This window comes from Leiobunum rupestre, chromosome 2 (genome assembly GCF_980474605.1).
Source record: "Leiobunum rupestre chromosome 2, qqLeiRupe1.1.hap1, whole genome shotgun sequence".
NCBI lineage: Eukaryota > Metazoa > Arthropoda > Arachnida > Opiliones > Sclerosomatidae > Leiobunum > Leiobunum rupestre.
In genome coordinates this window covers 23,927,716-23,954,382 of record NC_143385.1, presented here as the reverse complement: position 1 = coordinate 23,954,382, position 26,667 = coordinate 23,927,716, and the positions used below count along the sequence as shown (strand labels likewise).

General features: G+C 33.0%; 1 protein-coding gene across 6 annotated transcripts in view; it reads left to right on the top strand.

The window, feature by feature from the left end:
* rg (A kinase anchor protein rugose) overlaps positions 1-26,667 on the top strand; it is a 195,719-nt gene that overhangs the window by 33,319 nt on the left and 135,733 nt on the right. For all 6 annotated transcript variants that reach the window (XM_090165482.1, XM_090165484.1, XM_090165483.1 and 3 more), the window contains exons 31-32: positions 411-759; positions 1,275-1,585. In XM_090165482.1, the coding sequence (XP_090021608.1) occupies positions 411-759; positions 1,275-1,585 (660 nt within the window). The remainder of the gene's footprint in view (positions 1-410; positions 760-1,274; positions 1,586-26,667) is intronic.

The window sequence follows — 26,667 nt, the reverse complement described above, 5'->3', positions numbered from 1 at the left end:
CAATGGCATCACTAACTAACCCGAGGTGATAATCACCGATTTTGTTCAAACTCAGGTATAGTGTACACCTCCATGTACCTTAAAAAACCTGGAAGGGAAAAGTTGCGATGGTCTTTCGTTTTGCCATGGCAACCGAAAACGTTTTTGACATAATGATTTGGGATTTTTCCATTGAAAATAACATGGGAATCGGTGGATTTTAAGGGTCCCCCCTGTAAAACCTTTTAACAAATGAAAAAAATTTAAAATTTCAAAAAGGTTAAAAAAAAATTAATTGATTTTAAAAATTTAATTTAATCCGGTTTAAATGCAATTTGGTCAGTCTTATATCTTATTGTTGGGCTTAATCTCGCTAGTATTTAATCAAGCGGAGTATTTTTACTGATATCAATAGTTATACTTTATTTTAGTCACTGTGTGCACAGTCTACAGTAGAACGGAAAGAGGAAGAAAAAATGTGTGACCACCTCATCACAGCTTCCAGAAGAAGGGATTCTGTAACTGCCAGTAAATTGGTGGAGAAAATATTAAACATTTTAAATAACAAACATGGTGCTTGGGGAAGCTCAGCAATCAATAACAAGAATATGACTATTGCAAATGCCAACATGCAGACAAGAATTTATGGACAAATTGAAAAGAAAGAATTTCTTAGACTTGATTCTTGGGAAGATGATGCTAGAAGGAGAAAGCGATTTGTGCAAAATCCAAATGGGTCCAATCATCCTGAAGCTACCTTAAAAGCTGCCATAGAGCATGGTATGTATGAACAGCCACACAGATTTTTTTCAGAAACATTTTATTAAACAGTTGGTACATTTGGGAAAACAAGCTTGGCCTTGTATACTTAAGACAAATGTAGTCTTATCTTACATACAATCGTTAGTAAAAGAGCTAACAAATTACTCTTCTTCTCTAAAACTAGTGTTAGGTAAATACACATGACATTGCCAACTAAACAGATATCTTAATATTTTAGGAATCAATGATGAACCCATTTGCAGGGCTTGCCATTGAGGAAACTTACTTTTACATTCTTTGTTGCTGTGTTCATTTTTCACCCTACTTAGTACAATACAATACATAAAATTCTACTTTAGAATTTTTACCACTAATTTAAGACAAGTAATTTTCTAAAAGTAATTTTGACTTCTTTTAAAATTATCATGGGGTTGATGGGAAACGTATGGTCAAGTTATTGAAGTGCCATTTTGATTATTTCAATGGGACATATGTTCATTGATTGATTGTTTTAATTGTAAATCTTCTGATAGGAGCCCCTGAAGATGCGATTTTACAAGCTCGGGAAGAATTTCACAAACACCTTGCTATGACCCGTCGACAACAACAGCAACAGCAGCAACAACATCAACAACAATTACAAAGCTCCGACTTGCTAGACGATAGTGACTTCTGGGAAGATAAGGACCTTGAATCCGAATTAGCAGGACCAATAAGCTTCAGCACTAAGTGTTGCTTGGTACTACCTGGAGTTGTCGCACCAGGAATGCTTTCTGTCACTCAGGCGGAAATGCTTTTTGAAGTTGACGAGGAAGATCCCGATTTCAAGAAACTTGATACGGAGGTAAGCTACAATTTACTATAAACTCCTCATTTAACTATACTGAGAGGGAATTTTACCAAATATATACTTTGGACCTCTGGCTAATTTTATCTTGGCTTTATGCATTGAAACCGAATATCACTGTATTTCTTTTTGAAATGCCATATGTAGTGAACCCCTCAAGTGTTGAATTTGGCAGTTAACAGTTTTTAAGGGTTAACATAATCTATGGTTGCTTTGCAAAAGTTTCCTCTTTGGTATATTCAGTTTAACCATAAGTTTATTATAAACTAGCTCCCTATAAGTTTGAATCGTACATAGGCCGTGCGTTAATAGCAATTTCTCCCAAGACGTCAAAGACGCGGTGTGTCGCCATCTGATGGCAAAAAATCAAAATATGAGATTGCCTGTGAAATCTAGTGGCGAAGAGCTAAGCTTTAAATAAACTACAAATATTTTACGATAATACCTGTTCATATTATAATTATTAAAATATTATTTCAAAATGTTGACAAATTAGTAGTTTTGTTTAAATTTCCCCCAATCAAGGATTTTGCCAGCCACAAACCCATCGCCGTCCGTGTAAAATTCAAAACGAGCATCGTTAGGGTTAGCTCTGCTATATGTGCTAACTTTGCACGCTTCTGTAGGTCACGTATCCATGGAGATAGCTGTTGACGGAAGTTGAAGAAGCTAGAAAGATAGGACAAAAAGGCGCCGCAGGGAGTCACGTATACTGACCCTGATTTTTTTACAGGATAAATCGCTCTGAACCTTAGATATATGGCGGATTCTAACTTATAGGGAGCTAGTGTATTATAAACCTACAGTTTAACTGTTGTTTTCCTGATTTGCATGTGGTATATAGCGTTTGTGTCCAGTTATCTGTATTTCTGTCTGATTACGTCAGATATAATTTATCATGTGTCTTAAGCAGCTTAATAACTTTGTACTTATGTTGTCAATATTAGATTTATAAAATCGCATAATTAATAATTTACTTGCCTCTATAAACTACTATCTGACCATAGACTGTGTGTAAAAAGCTCTAATCATTGTAGTTTAAACATTCTTGGATTTGCACAAATTTTTGTGCTGCAGAAACATTTGGTGATAAACTATATCACAAGGCTTTTGTAACACTACAATTTGGCTGAATCCAATAGTGGTTATGGCTAAAGCAAAAGGGTCCGCTTAAAAAATATAAGGCACAATATTACTTAAACTTCTAAGTGAAGGTTGTCAAAAAGCATGCAGGTGGAAAATATAAAATTTTAAAGTATTTCTACATTTTTGAAAAAAATAATGTGCACTATTATGTGCGTGTTTAAAATTCCTTGGCTTTTGCAAAGTGTTCAATCTTGCTAAAAATATGCATTGATCAGTTGCAGTAGAAAAATTAAATGTTGATCTTCCACACTAAATACAAAAAGCAAAATTACATGAGGCCGCTGTAGTTCAATTTTGCCAATACGTGTTATTAAACAAATCATAAAGTATTGGAACTTTACATTAATATGTTAAAGAAATAACACCTTTCCACTTTTGAAATACAAGGTTGTTACACCCATAGCATGTGCTGCTTTTTTTATGGAGAATATACATAGCAAATTGTGCGAAATCTGCCTGAATGTACCTTTAGGCATCTATTTGTTTATATGACAAAGAACTATTTACAGTTTTTGAAATATTTAACCATATTTTTTACTGCGGAGACCTTGTAGTTAATAGCTATCACCAGGAATCTATAATGCTACTTGAATAATTATTGGTTACATCTATATGATATTGTGGCGTAACGTGTACAGTCAAAGTGCACAGAAAAACACCCTCCTGGTTGCTGTCACATCTAATTTGACTATGATAGTTTTTGAACTTGGCTTAAATTTAATGCTTTTGGTGCATTCCACGACAAATGGTCACAGGTTGTCAACCCTACCACCTCAGATAATCTTTGAGCCTTGACCTTTGCTCTTAACCTTTTTTTAATTTATTTCGAATTCCTTAGATGTATTTCAGTAAAAACTGCTAAAATCCCAGTACAATATTTTTAGTTCTTGAGAAATTTATTATAAATTTATATAACCCCATACCAATATAAACACGTTTTTTCTTGAAAATCTAAGATTAAAAACGGTTTTGATAGAAGGGTTACTACAAAATATTTTTTATCCTCCACAATTTAAATTATAATACTGCCATTTTAGCATTTCATTGTAAAAAACACTCAGGGAAATCAAAAACAAGGGTGGAAATATTTTTGAGCTCAAATATATGGGATAAGGTACATTTGAAGGGTAAAGGATTAAGGAAAATTAATTTTCTAAAATTTTCTCTGAAAACACAAATAGATTTAAAATGAGCTTCGTCACAATATAATCGGTCAATTACATTTTTAGGGGTCAAGTTTATTTTTGACTAATAACGAAAAATAAAATATTTTTATTGGTATGGGGTTATTTAAATTATTATATTTCTCAAGAACTAAAAATGTTATTTTGGGATTTTAGCATTTTCTACTGAAATACATACAGGGAGTTTGAAATAAATAATTAAAATAAAGAACTTAGGTTAAAAGAAAAGGTCAAAGGCCATAAATTATAACCTACATTAAAGAGGTCAATGGTCAAATGTACCAAAATTTCTAAAATTATTTATGGAATGCGCAAGGTTTGGTTCATTAAAATCAGATAATTTTTCATTGTGATATTTACTTGCCTATTTAAATGACCAAGCCCATTTTTTCAATGTCTAATATCTCAAAAACTATTCATCGGAAGCTTTTTCACATATAAGCACACCAAGAACCTATTTTAAAAGAAATCTGAGGGGGTAGGGTTGACAACCTCTTACCATTTGTTGTGAAATGTACATTTTGTTCTTTTTACCCATTTAAATATCAAATTAATGATCAAATAGGTAAATTTTTTAAAAACTGTTAGTTGGAACCTGTACCTTTTTTAAACAGCCAATCAAAAGATAAGAATGTAGAAGTCACAGAGTTTAACAGTGACAAAATGCTATAGGGGATATGGGTAAATAAACATTCTAAGTGGCGTTATGGATTCCTACTGCCACAGAGATGTACCTGCATGATAATCATACTATGTGTATAAAATGGATTTATTAATGCTAGTATCAGGTAAGTGAACCTTGTAAATTTTTTTCGGATAATTATTCTGCAAGTTTGAGAACTATTCACTGGGAAAAAAATAAAATTTTACAATGGTGCTCAGAATTAAAGGTCCTATAAACCTTGTTTATACATTTTATATCAATAATTTTAATAATGAACTTCTCATATCTGACAAATTATTATTGTCAAACTACCTGATTAGGATTCCTAAAAGAATTCCCACCCTTTTTCTGCATTTCAGCCTCGGTTTATTATAAAGTAAAATTTTTCAAAACTTAAAACTAACTTCTTACTTTTCAAGATGCTTATATATTATTGAATCAGATCATAAAACTGAATTACTCATTTCAGTTATAAGTTTTGAACTTAAAACACGATAATTATTTTTTCACTGATGTTGACAAACTTTGAAAACCGTTACCAAGTAATTTTCCGGTCGGTTGGTGTTATAAAGATAAATTAGCATTGTACGAAAGAGTTAGCCGAGAAACCAGAAAATTGAAAATAGGAAAGGTGACAATGAAATTAGGTGAAAAATGATGTTAATTAATTGGGAAACTATCTACCAAAACCACCTTAAATATACAATCTTCGCTATTGGTTTGGTTATGGGGGTGAACATATTTTTTTTTATTGTTGCTCATCACTTACTAATGTAATTATATTGGAAAGTTTCCAATTAAAGTTTAGCCATTATTTTATGTATAAAAAAACCAGATTGAAATGATGTTACTGAAAATATTTGGGAAGAACCATAAATTCTGCTTTCATGATTTAAAAATTATTTTATCCAGCTACAGTGAGAGAGAGAGAGAGAGCGCCTGTGATTACAAGTTGAATGGCTTATCTTCACCGTTGAGCTGGGTAAAGATACAGGCATGGTTTTTCTGTAAATCATGATTTCAGTTAACTTTTGTTTGTTCTTGATAAAAGTTTTTATAATTTACGGACTACTTTTTACTAGGAATACTATTTTAGTGTAGAGCCCAATTTCCAAAAAAATGGAATTCGTTCTTTAACACTTGCTTATATATTTGTATGAGTTGCACCACTCATGTTCAATATTTTTCTACGACATTTTAGTCATGAAGAAATTAATTTATTTTATTTTTGTACACTTTAGACAAGTAACCAAAAGATAAAATCCATATGAGATTCACCACTTGCGTTTGATCTTTTTCTATGACATTAGGGCATAAAAAATTTCATTTAGAAAATATTTGTCTTAATTTTAATTTTTAATTACCAGTGTAAAATAATAATCAGGTTTAGCTATTCTTTTAGACTTTTTTGTGTGAAAGTCATAAGGAATTTTTATTTAAAATTAAGACAGATGTTACAAACTATAGAATAAGAGTATTTTTATGTTTCAAATGGGAGTTTTAAGAGGGTATTTTAACTGGGATGTAAAATGAGAAGGATAATCTAACAAAGTGACAAATAAATTGCAGTGTGTAGACGGGACGAAAGATATCAGCCACGCGCCCTCTAATTAACTAGAGTGCAAACTGTAAAACTGAAGAACTATGATATAGAAATCACTCCATCATACATATATGCCACTGTCTTATGCTTGCATCTGCCAGCGTTAAAATATAAACCTGCAGGTTCGATAAACTGCTGAAAGTTAAAGGGAGTAAAACGTTTTTTGAAGATGGATGGTTGTAATTGGGGACTGTATTTTAATTTCATATCCTATTTAACACAGCCAAATTTGAACCATTGAGATAATTTTTCCGAAGTTTATGCAATCAGTTTCATAACAGAATTTTTTTTGGAAAATCATCATCAATTAATGTTTTTCAAAAAGTAAGTTGATAATGGACATTATATTGGAAAATAGTTACCATATTGGCGGTTTAACATCTTTAATAATTTAAAATTGTGCCTCAGTGCCTGGGAGTAAAAACATTTATTTACTGAAAATTTCGGTTAGTGTTACTCCATTCCACTAGATGGCGCCAAGATACGGGTGTAGGGTCTCCCCAAAAATTGAATCTGATCCAGAGCTCCCGACGTCAGATAAATTTTCGCGTTAAGGCATTCTAAATGATTTTCATGAGTTCTTGAAACTGTCTAATATCCATTGAGGCCCATTTTTAAATACCCCAGTTTTTACCAGGTATCGCGAACAACCTAGTTTTAAATAGCTCAAACACTGCCAAAGAATTTGTATTTAAATAATTTTAAAAGCTTAATTTGACGCCATGTAGAATAAGCCAAAAAGTTGTAAATCAGTCTATTTGCTTATGAAAGAGAACTCATTAATGTAAGCTACAGGCAGCGCCAAGTTCGTTAGCGGCATGTGCGTGAACTTAATAATTCGGATAATGTTATCCTATGTTGAAGGGTTCCATAAGCCTCGTAAGAAGATAAAATTGCGCCCTCCGCCAGTTCGGATTTTGATTTCGATTACCGCCACTAGATGGCGCACGTCGCGCTAACGAATGCACGATAACCGCGTAGTATTCTTCCGCGAGTTCGCCAGTCTGTTTTAAAATTTTCGGTTTTAACAATGTCGAGTAATGAATTAATGGTAATACATGACAAACGAAAAGAAAATCAATCACTAAGACAATTCGTTGAACAAGAACGACGTTCCATATTAATTCTAATTAAATTCCAATAAAAGCAAACTAGGCCAAGGCGACAAAAACTCCGTCCGTTGCGACCGATATCGACATCCGAATTTCTGCGAAATGACCGCGTGTTTTGTAAAGTTTCGTATTACCAAAAATTTGTTTCCTTCCGCGTTAAAAATAGTGCTATTTCACTCCCCACTGTCATCCCCTTACGAGGCTGATGGAACCCTTTAAACCGGTTTATAGCCCCTTTAAGAAATCATTTCCGCCTCGTAATTTATTTTCGCTTTACAAAGACCGTTTTATCATCGACTTTGATATTCTAATACGACGACATGATTTTAATTTATAAAATGCTCACCACGTTATCCTTGCCCCGCATGTAAGGGCAATCAAATTAAATTAATTCTCCAATTTCTAAAGGGGACTTTTTTTCGGGGCCAAAAAAATATTTCAAAACGCAGTTTTCATAAAAAATGATAATTATTTATGGACAGGAGTAGAATATTTTTTCTCTTAACTAATGGGCAAAATTACATAGAAAAATGACCCTAAAATGAATTATGTAAACAGGAGATCTTCTCCAGCGATAAGAGCGAATGAGATAAAGTGGGACCCCCGAGGCAACGTAAAAAAGGAAAAACCAACAAAGCGTAGTGGAGTGTACGAACGGCCCTTTCTTAATGCCTGTATCATCTTCTAAAGAGGGGGGATGAGAGTCCGAGTAGGGCGCTCTCTTGCGGATGATTAATGGGGTATTTTATCATCACCTAGGTCCCGCGGTTCCACCCTATCCCCTGAAAACAGCGCTTTTTCAACGCAACAAGGGGGCGTTTAGGAATTAAGAAAAAAAAATCACTTTTGACTTTTTTTTTCCTTTTTCTTTCCATGTCTCAGGTAAAGGGACAGGGAAAAAGTGGATAATGAAAAATCTATGATTAAAAAAGTTCATAAAGAGATTTTAATCTAGTATATGGCCAAATCCCCCCCTCCTACAGCAAAAAAAAATACGTTTTTAGTACGGCGTATCATAGATGACGCCGGACTTATACTCTATGAAATTTTGTTTTCGGTGACAACAGTCACACCATAGATAAAATAACTTCGTATATAGAAAATTCTGGCGTCACTTCTACAACATGAAGTTTCCTATCTATATAAGTTATTTTATCTATGAGTCACACCATTGACAAAGGTGCAGCAGCGGCCCTAGAATATCTGCTAACTGGCTCCAAGGGTATAGAAAGAGAGTACGTTTATTCTAGGAATATGGAGCCACGGGTCCTATATGTTATATAGGATCCTTGATGGAGCCATCTTTATCTAGTGGGGCTGGAATTTAAACTTAAAATCGTATTAATACAAATAAATTTATGAAATCAAAATGATGAATTGAATTAATATTAAATTAAAACGAAGAATGGAATTAATTTTAAATTAAAATAAATAATTAAATTAATACCAAATTAAAATAAAGAATTAAATTAATATCAAATTAAAATTAAGAGTTAAATAAATATCAAATTAAAATGAATTAAAGCAATATGGAATTAAAATGAAGAATTAAATTAATATTGAATTAAAATGAAGAATTAAATTTATATTGAGTTAAAATGAAGAATTAAATTTATATTGAATTAGAACGAAGAATTAAATTAAATTAAAATGAAGAATTAAATTGATATTGAATTAGAACGAAGAATTAAATTGATATTGAATTAGAACGAAGAATTAAATTGATATTGAATTAGAACGAAGAATTAAATAAATATTGAATTAAAATGAAGAATTAAAGTAATATTGAATAAAAATGAAGAATTAAATTAATATTGAATAAAATGAAGAATTAAATTAATATTCAATTAAATTAATATTCAATTAAATTAATATTCAATTAAAGTAATATTCAATTAAATTTATATCAATTAAATTAATATCAATTAAATTAATATCAATTAAATTAATATCAATTAAATTAATATCAATTAAATTAATATTGAATTAAATTAATATAAATTAAATTAATATTGAATTAAATTAATATCAATTAAATTAATATTGAATTAAAAAAATATCAATTAAAATAATATTGAATTAAAATAATATCATTTAAATTAATATCAATGAAATCAATATCAATTAAATTAATATTGAATTAAATTAATATCAATGAAATCAATATCAATTAAATTAATATTGAATTAAATTAATATCAATGAAATCAATATCAATTAAATTAATATTGAATTAAATTAATATCAATTAAATTAAATCTTTAAAATTAAAAATCACTGTGCTACTCTCGTCAAAAGTTCGGTTCCACGAATGTAGATGGCGACTTAAGCGCCGTATTATAACTAGCCTTTTAGTCAACTTGTTTCAAGGGCTATTGGTTTACCCCAAATTCACGTTGTACATTTCTCGTAGGGGACGCCGATACCGATGAGTTACGCGTACATAGCGAAACCACCGTGGTTGGTAATGTAATTAAAAGACAGGGAAAAGAGATGTACGCAGCGCCGCGGAGTAAGGATATTTTTTTTCTTTGTATGGGTAGGGGGGCTGGTTCGCACGCTTCGTCTTTCAGCTGGTTAGCGTCATTTCCCATTAAAATACAGTTTTTCGGCGTAGAAAAGCCGGGGTGGTTCCCTGGTCTCTGAACTGATTGAGTTTCTTGATTGCATTTTTCGAAAACCGTGGGCTCTTTGGTCGGGCGATAGCTCGCTTGGATTGGAGACTCGCCTGCTGGTGTGGCCGTTTTGCTTTTCACGTGTAAGGGTTAATGTATTGACCGTGAAAGCGATTCACTCCGGGCCTCCGCTATTTTTAATACAGTTGGTTTCAAATTTCAATTAATTCTTTTAAAATATTTTAGGCGTATTTGGTTTATTATACTTTCACAAATAGACATTTTAATTTAAAAATATAAAAAAAAATATTATGCGTTCGGAAATAGACATTCCATTTTAAAAATATTAAAAAATATATATTAGGCGTTCGGAAATAGACATTTCAATTTTAAAATATTAAAACAAATATTAGGCGTTCGCCAATAGACATTTCAACTTAAAAATATAAAAAAAAATATTAGGCGTTCGCAAATAGACATTTCAATTTAAAAATATTAAAGAAAAATATTAGGCGTTCGCCAATAGACATTTCAACTTAAAAATATAAAAAAAAATATTAGACGTTCGCCAATAGACATTTCAACTTAAAAATATTAAAAAAAAAATATTAGGCGTTCGCAAATAGACATTTCAATTTAAAAATATTAAAAAAAAAATGAAAAAAATATTAGGCGTTCGCCAATAGACATTTCAACTTAAAAATATTTAAAAAAATATTAGGCGTTCGCCAATAGACATTTCAACTTAAAAATATTAAAAAAAAAAATATTAGGCGTTCGCAAATAGACATTTCAATTTAAAAATATTAAAAAAAATATTAGGCGTTCGCCAATAGACATTTCAACTTAAAAATATTTAAAAAAAATATTAGGCGTTCGCAAATAGACATTTCAATTTAAAAATATTAAAAAAAATATTAGGCGTTCGAAAATAGACATTTCAACTTAAAAATATTTAAAAAAAAATATTATGCGTTCGCAAATAGACATTTCAATTTAAAAATATTAAAAATTATATTAGGCGTTCGCCAATAGACATTTCAATTTAAAAATATTAAAAATTATATTAGGCGTTCGCCAATAGACATTTCAATTTAAAAATATTAAAAAATATATATTAGGCGTTCGGAAAAAGACATTTCAATTTAAAAATATTAAAAAAAAATATTAGGCGTTCGGAAATAGACATTCCATTTTAAAAATATTAAAAAAAATATTAGTCGTTCGCAAATAGACATTTCAATTTATAAACATGTTAGTTAAAATATTGGACGTTCGCAAATAGGCATTTAAAATATTTCTGTTCCCAAATGGACATTTAAAATTTAAAATATTTTGGTTCAAAGATTTACATTTCAAATTTAAAATATTTTGGTTCTGAAATGAACATTTCAAATTTAAAATATTTTTGTCCGCAAATGGACGTTTCAAATTTAAAATATTTTTGTCCGCAAATGGACGTTTCAAATTTCAAATACTTTTTTTTTAAATTTTAGGCGTTCAGAAAGTCTCATTTCTAATTAAAAAAAACTTATTTAAATATTAGACTTCACAATTAGACATTTAAAATTTTATGGTAATAAATCTGAGCGGTACGCAATTATATATTTCAAAATTAAATAAATTGTTCTGAGAAGGGATGACCTACATTTCCAAATTATCCATTTAGTAATTAATAGTGCGAAGAGTTATATGGACTGTCATCAAAATGGATTAAGTCTCAACTGTATAAATGTTACAAATAACAACCAATTTCCTCAAGGAACTAATCGAGTCAAAAATAAATGCCTGCTCATCTCATTGAAAATTCCACCTTTTTATTTTCAACCGGTTATATTTGGTTTTTTCATAACCGAACTAGTACCTAATTAATCTTTCGAAAAATTTCTGTTGAAAGGTTATTTGGTAATATGATATCAAGATAATGACTATGATGCTCGAATAGTTGATTTTATAAAATAAAAAGTGGTCTCGCCCAACTCGTTAAAATGTTGCTCTTACGTCACAAAACATAGCTTTATTAGTATATTGTTGGCACGAGCGATTTGCACACGCGCTAGAAAAAAAGCTATATTCCTCTTGCGACTGTAGCGCGCGCTTGTAATAAACAGTCAGTTAAACAGTGCAGAAATATCACCGTGTATTTAGGAAAAAAATCCAAATTTCTCTTTAAGATACTTATTCCACTATAAAATTTGGTTTTTATCGCGAAATTACCTTGTTTTAATTAGATTAAATTCATCGAACATCTAACAAACTTAATCTGGTCTACACATATTACATCGAAATATCCACAAAATATAAGTTCTACGTGACTGTCTTGTTTTTATGAAAATATGGGATAAGAGTGGATGCTTTCAGAGTTTTCATCGCTAGAGAGCTTTGAGTAATTGTGTTTAACCTAGGAGCAACAAACACAAGGAGAACGCAGCTAGCTTTTAAACACGCTAAGGCAGTGTTGTGTACAAATTTCATTGGACGAACCTTTACGCTGAACGTTTTACGGGTGGGGGGAAGACAATTTCTGATTTTCCCCCTTTCGACGGCAGCAGGCGCTAAAGCGTCTAACCAATGAAACATGTACGCGAGAAAATGCACGACCTTTGACGGGTTGCGTTCTCCTTGTGTGGGGTGCTGTGTTTGTTGCTTCTAGGTTAAAGTAAGAGACAGTGATGTAAGAGCCACAATAAAATAAGTAGGCCATGTTACTTTATGAATAGAACTATGGAAATTTATTTAAGAAATACAATTTTGAGGTGCTTTTGTTTTAATAGGTGATTATGAAAAAGAATTGCGCGCAGAGGCTCATGGGAGTTGGTTATTTTTTGACAAAGCTGCTTAAATTCGTCTGCACCTACCGAGGCCCGCGGTCGTCCGCGTTTAGTAAAAAGCACCATCCATAGATTGATTGTTTGAAAAGTTAGTATTTTTCTAAAATTATTAAAAATACATAAAGTTAACAAATTTATTATATATTTTTTTTATTTCTTATAGTTTTAGACCAAGTATTGATAAAGAAACAAGCCCAATTTTAATAGAAGACACACGATTATATTTACATACATATTTCCATTATTCCTGAAAATTAATTAAAATCAATTTGGATAGAATTTAAAAATATTTCATGTAATAAATCAATTACCTTAATTTAACGACTTTGCAAACTTCTCTCAAAACGAAAAATGAAAAATCCTTTCGATTTAACAATGAAATAATAGAAATCTCGCTAACCCTTGCCCAACTAGCCAGACGAATTTACAAAAAGGGCCAATCTTGATACTTTCAACTTGGTAGTACTTAACCAAATCACGTGACCACCGATATTTTTCATAATCACCTATTGATATAGTTTTCTACTTGAATTATAATTTGATAAGTAAAATATTTGAAAATTAAGTGATGAACTAGTCAGCGTAATCGATAATGTATTGATTTATACTTAAGAAAAGTGTCTAATTTAACCCTGTTATAGCTTGGAGGAATAAAACAAGTATACAGGAGTTGCGGAGAGCTGCGAAATCGGTTTCGTCAGTGACTGTGAACTCGCGCGAGACGGAGGGGTTCAAACGCGACTAGCGCCAGCTGCATACGGAATTTTTCAACTATTCTCATTTTATATCATTGTTTTCGCGTCGTCTGGTTTGTTTTGAAACATTTCTAAATTCTTTACACCTTTTTCCAAAATGACTCGTATTTGTTTGGAGGAATAAAACAAACCAGACGACGCGAAAACAATGCTATAAAATGAGAATAGTTACAAAATCCCGAATGCAGTTGGCGCTAGTCGCGTTTGAACCCCTCCGAATCGCGCAAGATCACGGTCACTGACGAAACCGATTTCGCAGCTCTCCGCAACTCCTGTATACTTGTTTTATTCCTCCAAGGTTATAGAGTAATATCGGCGTGACGTATGTCGACGTCCCCCATGTTTTTTCCTATAGATAAAAAACTGCCCGCAAAATGGCGGCCATAGTCCAAAGCTACAGAGCGATAGGGGGAATGAAAATAACGTAACCGATGTGCGCTTCAGTCGCGTAGGAAGACGTCAGTTCTACGGAACCAGTGAGATTTGACCGCTCTCGAGCGCTCCAGATCGCCCTGATACACATTTTATGTTCCATTTGCGTGCTCGGATCTGCTCCGATCAAGTTCCGCGAGTTCCATTTCCCGCTCTCGGGTGCTCCGAGATCGCCCAAAACTGATTTGCTGATTTCGACAGATCAACGGATCGAGATCGAGATCGAGATCGGAGTAAATTTTTGCTTGTTCCTTTTAGATTTTTGGGCAAAAAGGCAGACCAAGACGCAAAAATTCCAATTACTCGCAAACGCCAAATTATAAAGCGCGGGAATATTTTTATCGAATTTGCGGTTTTACTCTAGTCGATTAGGACGATATCTATGACGTCAGAGACAGATTCGGAGCGAATCTCGAACAATCAAAACGAAAACGCTATGAGTGATTTCAGAACAATTTTCGCGTTTCTGTTTTTTTAGGCCGACTTAAAGATTTTTCACCTAATTTTCGCCAATATTTCGGGTTTCTAAAATCAGTTTTCCCAAGAGTGTACGGGATTTGTACGAATGTCGAACCCTACGCATTTAAAAAGGAGTTAAACCACTTCAACAGAATCCTGAAGGATGACTGTGCAGGAGCATGCGAAGAATTTTGCCAAAACCAAAAATGAAGATATAAGAATATTGGCGATAGTCAGTCAATTTATAAGAAGCTTCGATTCACCAACTACAGATGGCACCACTAATCAATCTATAACAGGGCTGCCACGGTACCTGGAAAACCTCTAATTCCTGGAAAAGTCAGGGAATTTGAATATGGGTATAAAAATCAGGGAAAAGTGAGGTAATTTTAAAAATTAGTCTAAAAATCAGGGAAATGTCATGGAATTTAATTAGGTTAAACGTTAAATAGGAAACGTTTACTAAAATATAGGCTAAAAAATAAAAAATATTGGCACAAAATAAGTCCGGGAAAATCTCCGGAAATGGTCAGGAAAAACCTGGAAAAGTCAGGGAATTTGATTGTGAAAAAACTGTGTATAGTCATTCTCTCTTGACGATATTGTATCTAAAAAGGCCTAGAATTTTCATTCTCGCTGGTCACCGTCTAAGAGCTATTACTAGAGACAGTCATTAGATGAATTTAAGATAAAGCTCTGTCTTGTGAGATCCTGACAAAAATTAAATATTTGTACGTTTTATCAGGAGACATTTCACCGAAATTTTCACGTCGATACGAAAAAATTGGGTTAGGCTTAACGGAGATTTTTGCGTCGATACGAAAAAATTGTGTTAGGCTTAACAGAGATTTTTGCGTCGATACGAAAAAATTGGGTTAGGCTTAACGGAGATTTTTGCGTCGATACGAAAAAATTGGGTTAGGCTTAACGGAGATTTTTGCGTCGATACGAAAAAATTGGGTTAGGCTTAACGGAGATTTTTGCGTCGATACGAAAAAATTGGGTTAGGCCTAACGGAGATTTTTGCGTCGATACGAAAAAATTGGGTTAGGCCTAACGGATATTTTTGCGTCGATACGAAAAAATTGGGTTAGGCTTAACGGAGATTTTTGCGTCGATACGAAAAAATTGGGTTAGGCTTAACGGAGATTTTTGCGTCGATACGAAAAAATTGGGTTAGGCTTAACGGAGATTTTTGCGTCGATACGAAAAAATGGGGTTAGGCTTAACGGAGATTTTTGCGTCGATACGAAAAAATTGGGTTAGGCTTAACGGAGATTTTTGCGTCTATACGAAAAAATTGGGTTAGGCTTAACGGAGATTTTTGCGTCAATACGAAAAAATTGCGTTAGGCTGTCTTAGGCCTGACCGAGATTTTTTGCGATGACGCTCGTGCCATTTTGAAAAATTAAGGAAAAAAATTGCGTTTTTAAAATGAATGTCGAACCTATTTGACTTGGTTTAACTCGAGTATGGATTGTAGTTCTTTGGCCAGACAGACAAATCTGGTAACCGACCAACAGGGCATATTTCATTCAGTGATATCCTTTTCTCCGTGTTGGTTAAAGTAATGTATCTTTCCGTATCGAAGCAATCACCTTAAGTCTTTTAGTTAGGCCTTTTGACGAATCGGACGGTTGGCATAATTTGGAGAACAAAGTATGAATGAAAAGCTGTTGAAACGCTTATTAGGAATTTAAGCGTCGTCTTGGGTGGCTTTTGGGTCTCCGCTTCTTCCACTTAACGTAGAGTGATTGGCAGTCATCCTAATCGATTTCACATCAACTTTCTCGCTGCGTTTTATCCCAGAAGTTTATAATTATTTTATTCCTATAAGTGTCTCACTTCATGTGAATAAATGTTTTACTGAGAGCCATTACATATAAACAGGGTTTAATCATGATTTGACTATAGTTAAACCGAGGGGGTAGTAACTCGTAACACGTTTGTGCACCTGATTACTGATTTCTCAAAACTTTTCTGTTTTTGTCAGTTATTTATTACAATATTTCGGTGATTTTTCGTGATTACCTACGTTTTGCACATTTGATCGGCTTAAAACAAACATGGATTTCAGTACCAGGAGAATCTGGAAAAGTCAGGAAATTGTAAAATGGATCTTAAAATTCTGGGAAAAGTAAGGGAATTTTTAAATAGTTCTAAATTTAGGGAAAAGTCGGGGAATTTAAAAGGGGTCTAGAATTTCGGGAAAATTCAGGAAATTTAAAAATGGGTCGAAAATTCGGGGAATTTGAAAATGTGCGTAAAATTCGGGGAATTTTAATATCAAAACGTTAGGGAAACGTCAGTGAATTTAATTTTGGTTTAAAATACGACGGAAAATCTCTGGAAATGGTCTGGCAAAAACCTGAGAAAGTCAGGGAATTTGAATCTAAAAAATCTGTGTTAACCTTAAATAATTTTAATACAAAGCAACAAATACGAGTAGAATAATATATGCAATAGTAATTCATATTTAAAATTTAATTTGAGACTGGACAAGACGCATTAATTTTTCAATAATAAAAAAACAAAAATGATTGATTTGATTTTCATGAAAGAATTGCGTGATTTTAATACTCGAGCCTATCACGGTACTATTTTGCCTTGGGCATATTTAGACTCTAGAGGGCTCTGCGCCGAACTAAACCTTCATTACGCAATAACTTTTTAGTTAATTGTCATTCATACTTATTGTTATTATGTTACTTAGGGCATTATTTTATCCGGATTCTAGTACCCATATATGTAAACGTTAATTAATATCCCGATCGATTCTGGGTCTTAGCTACCTGTCCGGTCCTTAGAGCGAGGTCTGCCCGGTGCCCGTTGGGCGGTCTATTAGACCGCCCTGTAAGTAAAGTGCTTTTTCTTCTCACGCGCTCGCGAAGTGGAGCAGCTAAAGAAACGTTATGAAATGGAACTGGCTGTTTGTATTGTCTGTAGAATCAGAGGAGTTCAAAAAGCTTGCCTTAAAGAGTACAAATTTATACTAATTTTTCTTGTTAAAGATTTGCCTTTATTACTTCTTGTATATGTATCATAATATGGAATGAATTTGGTTTAAATGTAAAGCATGGAATGAGTAACCCTACACCTAATAATAATAATCAGCTAGGCTAATACCCAAGGCACAAGCCTAGGCCTAAGTCATCAAGCTACTTTTAAAGCCATAAATTCAGGTGGCCGGGTTAAATTGCGTAGGAGGGGGGGTATCAAGCTCTTCATGCCACGCGAACCAACAGCTCCCTAAAAGATTGCCTAAGTTAGCAATGACACTAGGTAAGGGTTTGCGACATAATAGAACATTGGGTGCTCTTGCACTTGGAAAAATCAGGGAGATATCAGTGGAAATATAATTGAAATATCAGTGGGAAAATAATGGAAATATCGGTTTGCAAACCCTGGAAAAATATTTGAAATATCAGTGGAAAAATCAGGGAAATATTGGTTGGCAAACCCTGGAAAAATCATTGAAATATCAGTGGAAAAATCAGGGAAATATTGGTTGGCAAACCCTGGAAAAATCATTGAAATATCAGTGGAAAAAGCAGGGAAATAACGATTTGAAAACGCTGGAAAAGTCATTGAAATATCAGTGGGAAATCAAGGAAATATCGGTTTGCTAACCGTGGAAAAATATTTATAATATCAGTGGAAAAATCAGGGAAATATCGGTTTGCAAACGCTGGATAAATCCTTGAAATATCAGTGGGGAATCAAGGAAATATCGGTTTGGTAACCGTGGAAAAATCATTGAGAAATCAGTGAAATAATCAGGGAAATATTAGTTTGCAAACTCTGGAAAAATCATTAAATAGCAGTGGAAAAATCAGGGAAATCAGTTTCAAAATAGTTGTATGAACTCTTTAAGTACCAGAATGCATACTTGACGATAATCTGTTATTTGGTTTAGTCCTTCTTGTCAGCGAACCCCTCGTGGTCTTCTCGTGTTTCTTAAAATGCCATACTTAATAGAGTTTAAGGGGGGGTCGTAACAAAAAGGGGGTCAGGGGGGCGAACATGAAATGGGGGGGGGGGGGTGGGGTACCGAAGAGAACGTGCTTAACTCAATGGCCATTATTAATTAGCCCGAACCCGCTTGGGAGGTTTGGTGCCAATCTTCGTCGATGAGACAGACCGCAGGGTTGCCGGTTCATCCGTTGTCCCGCACGTTTGGGCGGATTTGAAAGAAACGATTAATTTCTTTAAAAATTTCAACTTTATTTGCGACCGAAAACTACCGCTGCGCCCCCTTTGGTTCGCCATTGAAACCTAGATAGGTAGCGGCTAAAGCAGACGCTATTAGTTTTTCCTCATCGTTATTCGTAAATTTGACTTTATTAATGATGATACTTGCATTTTAATATAATTTTTGCATCGGCTACTTATATTTTGATAAGTTTATTAAAAAAACGTTCTTTTAACTTTTTAATTTGTTAGTAGCAGACGCTAGATCGTAGGCGAGTGAAGCTAGCGCCGTTGCGCCACCTAGACTCGTTTCGGTCGTGGACATTCCTAAAACCTAAATACAGGGTAGCCCTACTACCAGGAAAATAAAATCGGGCAGTTTAATTTTGGTCGCAAATAGGTACCCTTTACTAAAGTATAGGCTAAAATTTAAACCAAGTTTGGCGTAAACTAAGTTCGGGAAAATATCTGGAAATGGCCAGGGAAAAGTCAGGGAATTTGAATATGAAAAAATGTGGTAACCCTGTAATATTTAAGCCGCGGTCACATTTTCAAAATATGGCTCGATTTTAATCGACCAACTCTAACTTAAGCCGCGTTCACATTAGACACTTTGGAAACGTTTTAAAACGGTTTCGAAATATCAAATTGTAAAATTTGATATTTCGAATGTATTTATCGTATGCATTTTAATGCAGTTGACCGAGAAAATGTTCGATTTGATCTTTCAAAACCGTTTTGAAACGGTTCCAAAGTGTCTAGTGTGAACATGGCTTAATTTAGAGTTAGCCGATTTAAATCGGGCCATATTTTGAAAATAAAATCTTATTTTAGGTTAGATAAGTGGTATTTTAGATTTCATTTATTTGTAGTTGATTTAACCGATAGAGAATAAGTATCCGTCGAATAGACAGGGAAAGCCATTAATTATTTAAAAATCGATTAATTGAATTAAAAAAAAATCGATTGGATTTTTATTAAGAAAGTAAAGTGGCAACGCGGTAAATGCTATAAAACGGATTCTTATAAACTAATAATAAATAAATTATATATAAATATTAAATAACAATAAATAATAAATAACAAATAACTATAAATAATAAATAACAATAAATAATATAATAAATAGCAATAAATAATATAATAACAAATAACTATAAATAATACATAACAATAAATAATAATGAACAATAAATAATATAATAAATAGTATAATAAATAACAATAAATAATAATGAACAATAAATAATGTAATAAATAGTATAATAAATAATATAATAAATAATAATGAACAATAAATAATATAATTAATAACAATAAATAATAATGATCAATAAATAATATAATAAATAACAATAAATAATAATGAACAATAGATAATATAATAAATAGTATAATAAATAACAATAAATAATAATGAACAATAGATAATATAATAAATAGTATAATAAATAACAATAAATAATAATGAACAATAGATAATATAATAAATAGTATAATAAATAACAATAATAATAATGAACTATAAATAATAATAAACCATATTTAAATGGTAAATAAATTATAATAATAAAATAGATAATTTAGGTACATTTTTAAGAATACAAGGCAAGAGCAATACATATTTTACAATACTATACGGTGGACGACATTTTGGGCTAGTTTCAAATGTATTTGGGCTGACTGACCACGTCAACTAGACCTGGCAAATCGTATCTCTCTTCCCCGTTGTCGGGGGTTGTTAATATGCCAATGAAGGTTGGGGAGGTGGAAACTGGTACCGTGTGCTGCTTTCGCGTTCGAGAAATATCCGTCAGAATCCGTCACGATGAAAATGATGACGTTTGACCTTCCTCTTGGCATAACACGCGTCAGGTTTCTCTTTTTAAATGGTCCGGGTAGAATCTTCACGTAGGAACCATTACCGAAATCGGTAAACTTCGTGCCAGTTTACTTTGGCCGAGGAATTTAATTTGCCTTGGAATTATCCATTTTCGCGAAATTGACGTTCTCTGGATTTTATGAAATATCAGCTCCGTTACCACCCTCGCACCGTGGATCGAGTTAAGCGGGATAATAGTTCAGCTTCTCTCTTAAAAACGTGTAGATGGTAACAAAAGTAAATAAACCGAAGTTATCAGACTGCTATATTCACCTCGTTGGAGGCGTTTTCCTTACGAAGTTACATTTTGACCTCGAATTTTAAATTTTGCGCGCTCCTAGGCCGAAAAATGTTTTGGTTTTATGAAACCTTTTTTTATACATAGAAATAGCTATACCCACAATTTCCCATTGCAATTTATCGCGTCAAAAGACGGGGATGGAAATTAGCTTTTATCTGACTCGATTTTCTCATCCTTTTCATAAGGAAAACGCCCTCCGATTTTGAGCGCTATTTCGATAACTGCGGTTCATTTCCTTCTGATGGTACACAATAAACATAAGACCGTATTTTTAAAATCTATTGTTGTCTATGGTTTAATATGTAAAAGACGGTTAAGGTAAAATAGAACTGAAATCGTCGATTACAGTGAACCTAAAAATTGCATATTCGGGTACCCGATTACTCGAATAAGCTGCTCTGTAAACTCGTCGACTATTTTGTGTTTTCCATCCTCGTTACTTCAAAGAGGGGTTTTTACATTTTTTAGGGGGGCAATAAACGGTACCTACAAAGTTGTGGAAACTATGGTTCATTTAAATTAAAGGAATAATTTTCAGCATTGAATGTTACTTTATACTCCTTTTAAATTTAATTTCATAATTACTCGAATAAAACTAGCTCCTAATCAAGTACTCGATAACCCGACTCCTTATAAATATTACTCGATTTTATTTTAGTTACTCGACTCAAATAATGGAAAATTTGCCTTCAATCAAGTACTCGATTACTCGACTCGACTTCAATAATACTCGATGAAAAAGAATTTGGTACTCGATACCCGACTCGATTGCCTGAAACCACTTTTTCTCGCACAGCCCTAGAATTTATTCGCCTATAGTTGTTTATGGCATTCGCAATAAATTTATTAAAACTATAGTGAAAGAAATAGTAACTTTGAATTTAACTGGTAAAACAAAAAATCGTATAACTTCTAGGTGAACCGCACGCGCACCCCACCCCCTTCAAAGTTCGGCCACCGAAAATCGGCAAATTGATTTACTCTGACACATCGAATAGCATAAATACCCGGTGATTTGTGGTCGAGAGTGTGTGGGTACCGTGGCGGGCCGGCCCGTCGAAGAACGAACCCGAACGCGGCCTTTAATTGAAATCGGGGTTAGGGTTCCCCTAATGAGCCCGTCGCTTGTAAGGCCTACTCATTGATGCTCGTATATCTCTCTCGAGGACCACTGCCGGATCGGTGGCGCCTCTGGTGCCCGTCTTCCTACAGGTTGAAAGTGTTCCCGAGAAAGTATTCGAATTCACGGAGAATAGGCGAGTTGCAGTCTCTATTTATCGCGATACCCTGGAATGAAACACGCCCTTCAGCCTTTCCTAGCGTAATATTCAGCCACGTTTAATCCCCCCCTTTCTGCCACTAAAGGGGGAAGACACTGTTATTTCTGGCTAATCACCCCCCATTTCATTTCGGTAAAAGGGGGAAGACACTTTTCGTTCCCCGCCTAAAATATTCCCTCTTTCTCGCCGTAAAAAGGGGAAGGCACTCCGGTTCAACTGCACGCTCACTCCATGTAGGCGGAGACTATTATTCGGGTATCATGTAAAACAGGTTCTACAGATGCGGCTACACATTCTCAATTAACCTGGATACATTCTCGGGTGTACCTGCAGGAGCAAAAGCGGATTCGTTTTTTTTATGGGTTGGTGTATTTTTTTGGAGGAGCCATTGAAAGATTTATCGCAGCCCCCCCGACGAAACGGACTAATAAAAAGAAACCTGGTCCTGTCAAAGCTAAACAAACAAACCCAAAGGACCCCCGAAATTTATACTCTCTTCTGTCTACAAAAAACGACTAACTTTTATCTTTTATGTTTCGACACAGTTTTAAGAGGTAGACGCTTTAACGGCAATTTCAGACTGATTTTAAAGGAAGTATGACCTTGCTTATTTATGGTGGATCAACGAATTTCACCTTTCCGCCACCAGGATTAACAGAAGCTAGACGGTGATTGGCGCTAGTCGTAGCTCGTCATAGCAGACGATTTTCATACTTTCTTTAAAGTACACTAACACCATCGCTAATCTAAATGTAAATTTTCTTGCATTCAAAAGGGATATGCTAACATTTTAAATCAGAAAATACTTACAGCATTCTCGTCCTTTTAGGTAAAACATAATTAACACTTTAATAGTGTTATTAATTTTCTAATATCAGTAAACATATTACCAAACATTAATAGTGTTACATTGTTAAACTAGTTTAGAGATTTAGTTTTACTTTTCGATTCGAAAAAATGAGGCGAAAATGCCGCTATATTTACATTTGCAAACAATATATTAGACTAATCATAATTAAGATTAATTGAAATTTTAGTTTACATATCCCTACGTAGTGTAATTTTAACATTTTACATTATTGGGCGGTACATCTTGAACCGTGCCCATTGACAACAACCGCGAACCTCTAAAGATACATGTTTCATTTTTAGGTCCATATTTCATTTTCTATTCGCTACCGAAACGAGTCTAGGTGGGGTTAACTGTGCCTATGATCTAGCGTCTGCTACAGACCAATTAATAAACTTATCAAAAATATAAGTAAACGATGAAAAAGTTGTATTAAAATTCAAGTATAATTAATTATTCATAAAGTCCAATTTCGTAACATGGTTTTAGTATTATACATTTGAAGTCTAAATCAACAGTCAGCGTGCGTTTAATATATTACTAATGTCTTCGAGATTTTATGTAAAAACACAATTTTAAATATTAACCTGCAAAAATGGAGTGCTATTAATTCCTCATAAAATGATATAAATTGAAACCAGATCCTATTAATTTTTGTTGTTAATACCTTACTTTACATTGTTATAATATGATCATTTCAATCTTTTATTAGCCAGGTTACAAATTAGCTTACTTCGCTTCACTATCGGGTCGCTAGAGACCAACTATTATATATTATAAATATATAAGAATGCTGCTACCTCCATTTCAAAGATTTTTAGGCAATTGTTTTTAAACAAACCATTGTGCACAGTGCAATAACTCGATTTGGGTACATTTGTTCGAATTTCATTCGTACGAACGGTGGTACATTTGTTCGAATTTCATTCGTACGAACGGTGGTACATTTGTTCGAATTTCATTCGTACGAACGGGGTTACAAATGTCCGAATGATCATTTGTCCGAATGCCGGAAAACAGGATCGTATGTCCGAAAACGTATTTCATTTGTTCGAATAATCATTTGTCCGTTTTTTCGAACATTAGGAATTGGTGGTTTTTTAAAAAAATTGTTAATATAAGAAAATAGTAACCATAACGTGAACCTAACCTAACCTAACCTAAAATATCCACAACATTTAACGCAGTAATAAAAAAAAATCCGGATAAAAAAAAACAGCAATAAGAAATACTAATTTAGCGTCAGAATTCGGACAAGTGATGCTACCGATTCGGAAGAATGAAACAAACAAGTTGTCCAATTCGAACAATTGAAACATTTGATATTTCGGCGGTTCGGACAAAGAATATAAAGCCCCAGGAATGGAAGGTGTAGCTCCGTCGAGTGGAACCTTTGCGCCTCTCGTTTTTAAAGAGAGGCCGAGTTACGTTAACCGTTTCCGGTTACTCTGATTTGCTTTGCCGGAAGTTTCTAACGTAACCAAAACACGCGGCCAATAATATCAATCCTTCCATTCCTGGGGCTTTATATTCTTTGGTTCGGACGAATGAAATTCGAACATTTGTACCACCGTTCGGACGATTGAAATTCGAACATTTGTTCCACCGTTCGCACGATTGAAATTCGAACATTTGTTCTACCGTTCGGACGAATGAAATTCGAACATATGTTCCACCGTTCGGACGAATGAAATTCGAACATTTGTTCCACCGTTCGAACGATTGAAATTCGAACAAATGTACCTACCCCAATAACTCTATCCCGTTGTAAATAATCTTTTTATATTATCGCTATATGTTGAAATATACATTTTTCGTGAAGGTTACCCAAGCAAATTGTATGAATAAAATAGTGGACACTATATTTTTAATGAAGAAATCGTATAGCTTATGAGGAGAAGTAATTAATAGCAACGAAATCTAAAAGTGCACAAGATATTAACTATTTGCCTCGTTGAAGGAAACATATTCAATTGTCTAGCGACTTGCGCAATAATATGAGAAGATATTAGATTTCGTTGTTATCGATTACTTCTCCTATTATTGTTCAAGTCGCTAGACAATTAAATATCGTATAGCTTATGTATTAAGTTTTTCCTTTTTTACGAGGGGCAGGTCACTTCCATTTTGGGTGCGTCTTAATCATAGTAAAATGATTAAATCAGGGTAATCAAGATTAAAAAATCTAATCAAGATTAAAAATCTAATCAAGATTAAAAAATCTAATCAAGATTAAAAAATCTAATCAAGATTAAAAAATCTAATCAAGATTAAAAAATCTAATCAAGATTAAAAAATCTAATCAAGATTAAAAAATCTAATCAAGATTAAAAAATCTAAACGAGATTTAATCATTCTAATCATGATCTAATCTTTTTATCAGGATTTAATCATTAAAACGAGATTTAATCATTCTAATCATGATCTAATCTTTTTAATTATATTTAATCTTTTTAATTAGATTTAATCTTTTTAATTAGATTTAATCTTTTTAATTAGATTTAATCTTTTTAATTAGATTTAATCTTTTTAATTATATTTAATCATTTTAATTAAATTTAATCATTTTAGTCACGATTTAATCAATATAATCGGTAGAATAGAGAATTTATCATTAAAATCCAAACTAAAGTACGATTTAATCATACTAATCACGATATAATTTTTTAATCAGGATTTAACCAATTTAAACAGATTTAATCATTTTAATCAGATTTTATCATTTAATAATGATTAAATCAGATTTAAATATTCTAATCATGATTAAACGTGATTTAATCAACTTAATCGTTATTAAATTGAATTTAATCAAAATAATCACGATTAAATCAGATTTAATCTTTTGAGGGGTGCGTCGTTAATCAAGGAAGTGACCTGCCCCTCGCTTTTTTATGTTGTACGCTTGGAAATTGTGAAGTATAATAATACTACACTTAAATAGTTTGAAAATCCCAGTCCAACTAGATGTTTTTAGCTTTAACACGCAATATTCCTTTATTTTCCACTTCTTGCCAACACCAGAAGTTTATAATATATATAAGTATCCAACTAGGCCATTAAAATGAAGCATGTACCTTCGACGTTAATTTCCAGCCAAACCGCGGCTGTGTACACTTAATCACGGGTCAAAATTTACCGAATATAATTCTTAGCTTCAAGATGTAAAATATTAAAACTACTTATTAATAAACCTTATTTTCCGATGAAATGGTATTTTAAAAACCATATATGACGTTCTTCGACCCACACTATTTTTTCTTCCCTAACTTCCTTCGAAAAATCCGAGGGGCAGGTCACTTCCTTGATTAACGACGCACCCCTCAAAAGATTAAATCCTATTTAATCGTGATTATTTTGATTAAATTCAATTTAATCACGATTAAGTTGATTAAATACCGTTTAATCATGATTAGAATGTTTAAATCTGATTTAATCATGATTAAATGATTAAACCTGATTAAAAAATTATATCGTTATTAGAATGAGTAAATGGTACTTTAGTTTTGATTTTAATGATAAATTCTCGATTCAACCGATTATATTGATTAAATCGTGATTAAAATGATTAAATATATTTACAATGATTAAATATAATTAAAATGATTAAATCTAATTAAAATGATTAAATCTAATTAAAACGATTAAATCTAATTAAAATGATTAAATATAATTAAATCTCGTGGCCTACTTATTTTATTGTGGCTCTTACATTCCTGTCTCTTACTTTAACCTAGGAGCAACAAACACAGCACCCCACACAAGGAGAACGCAACCC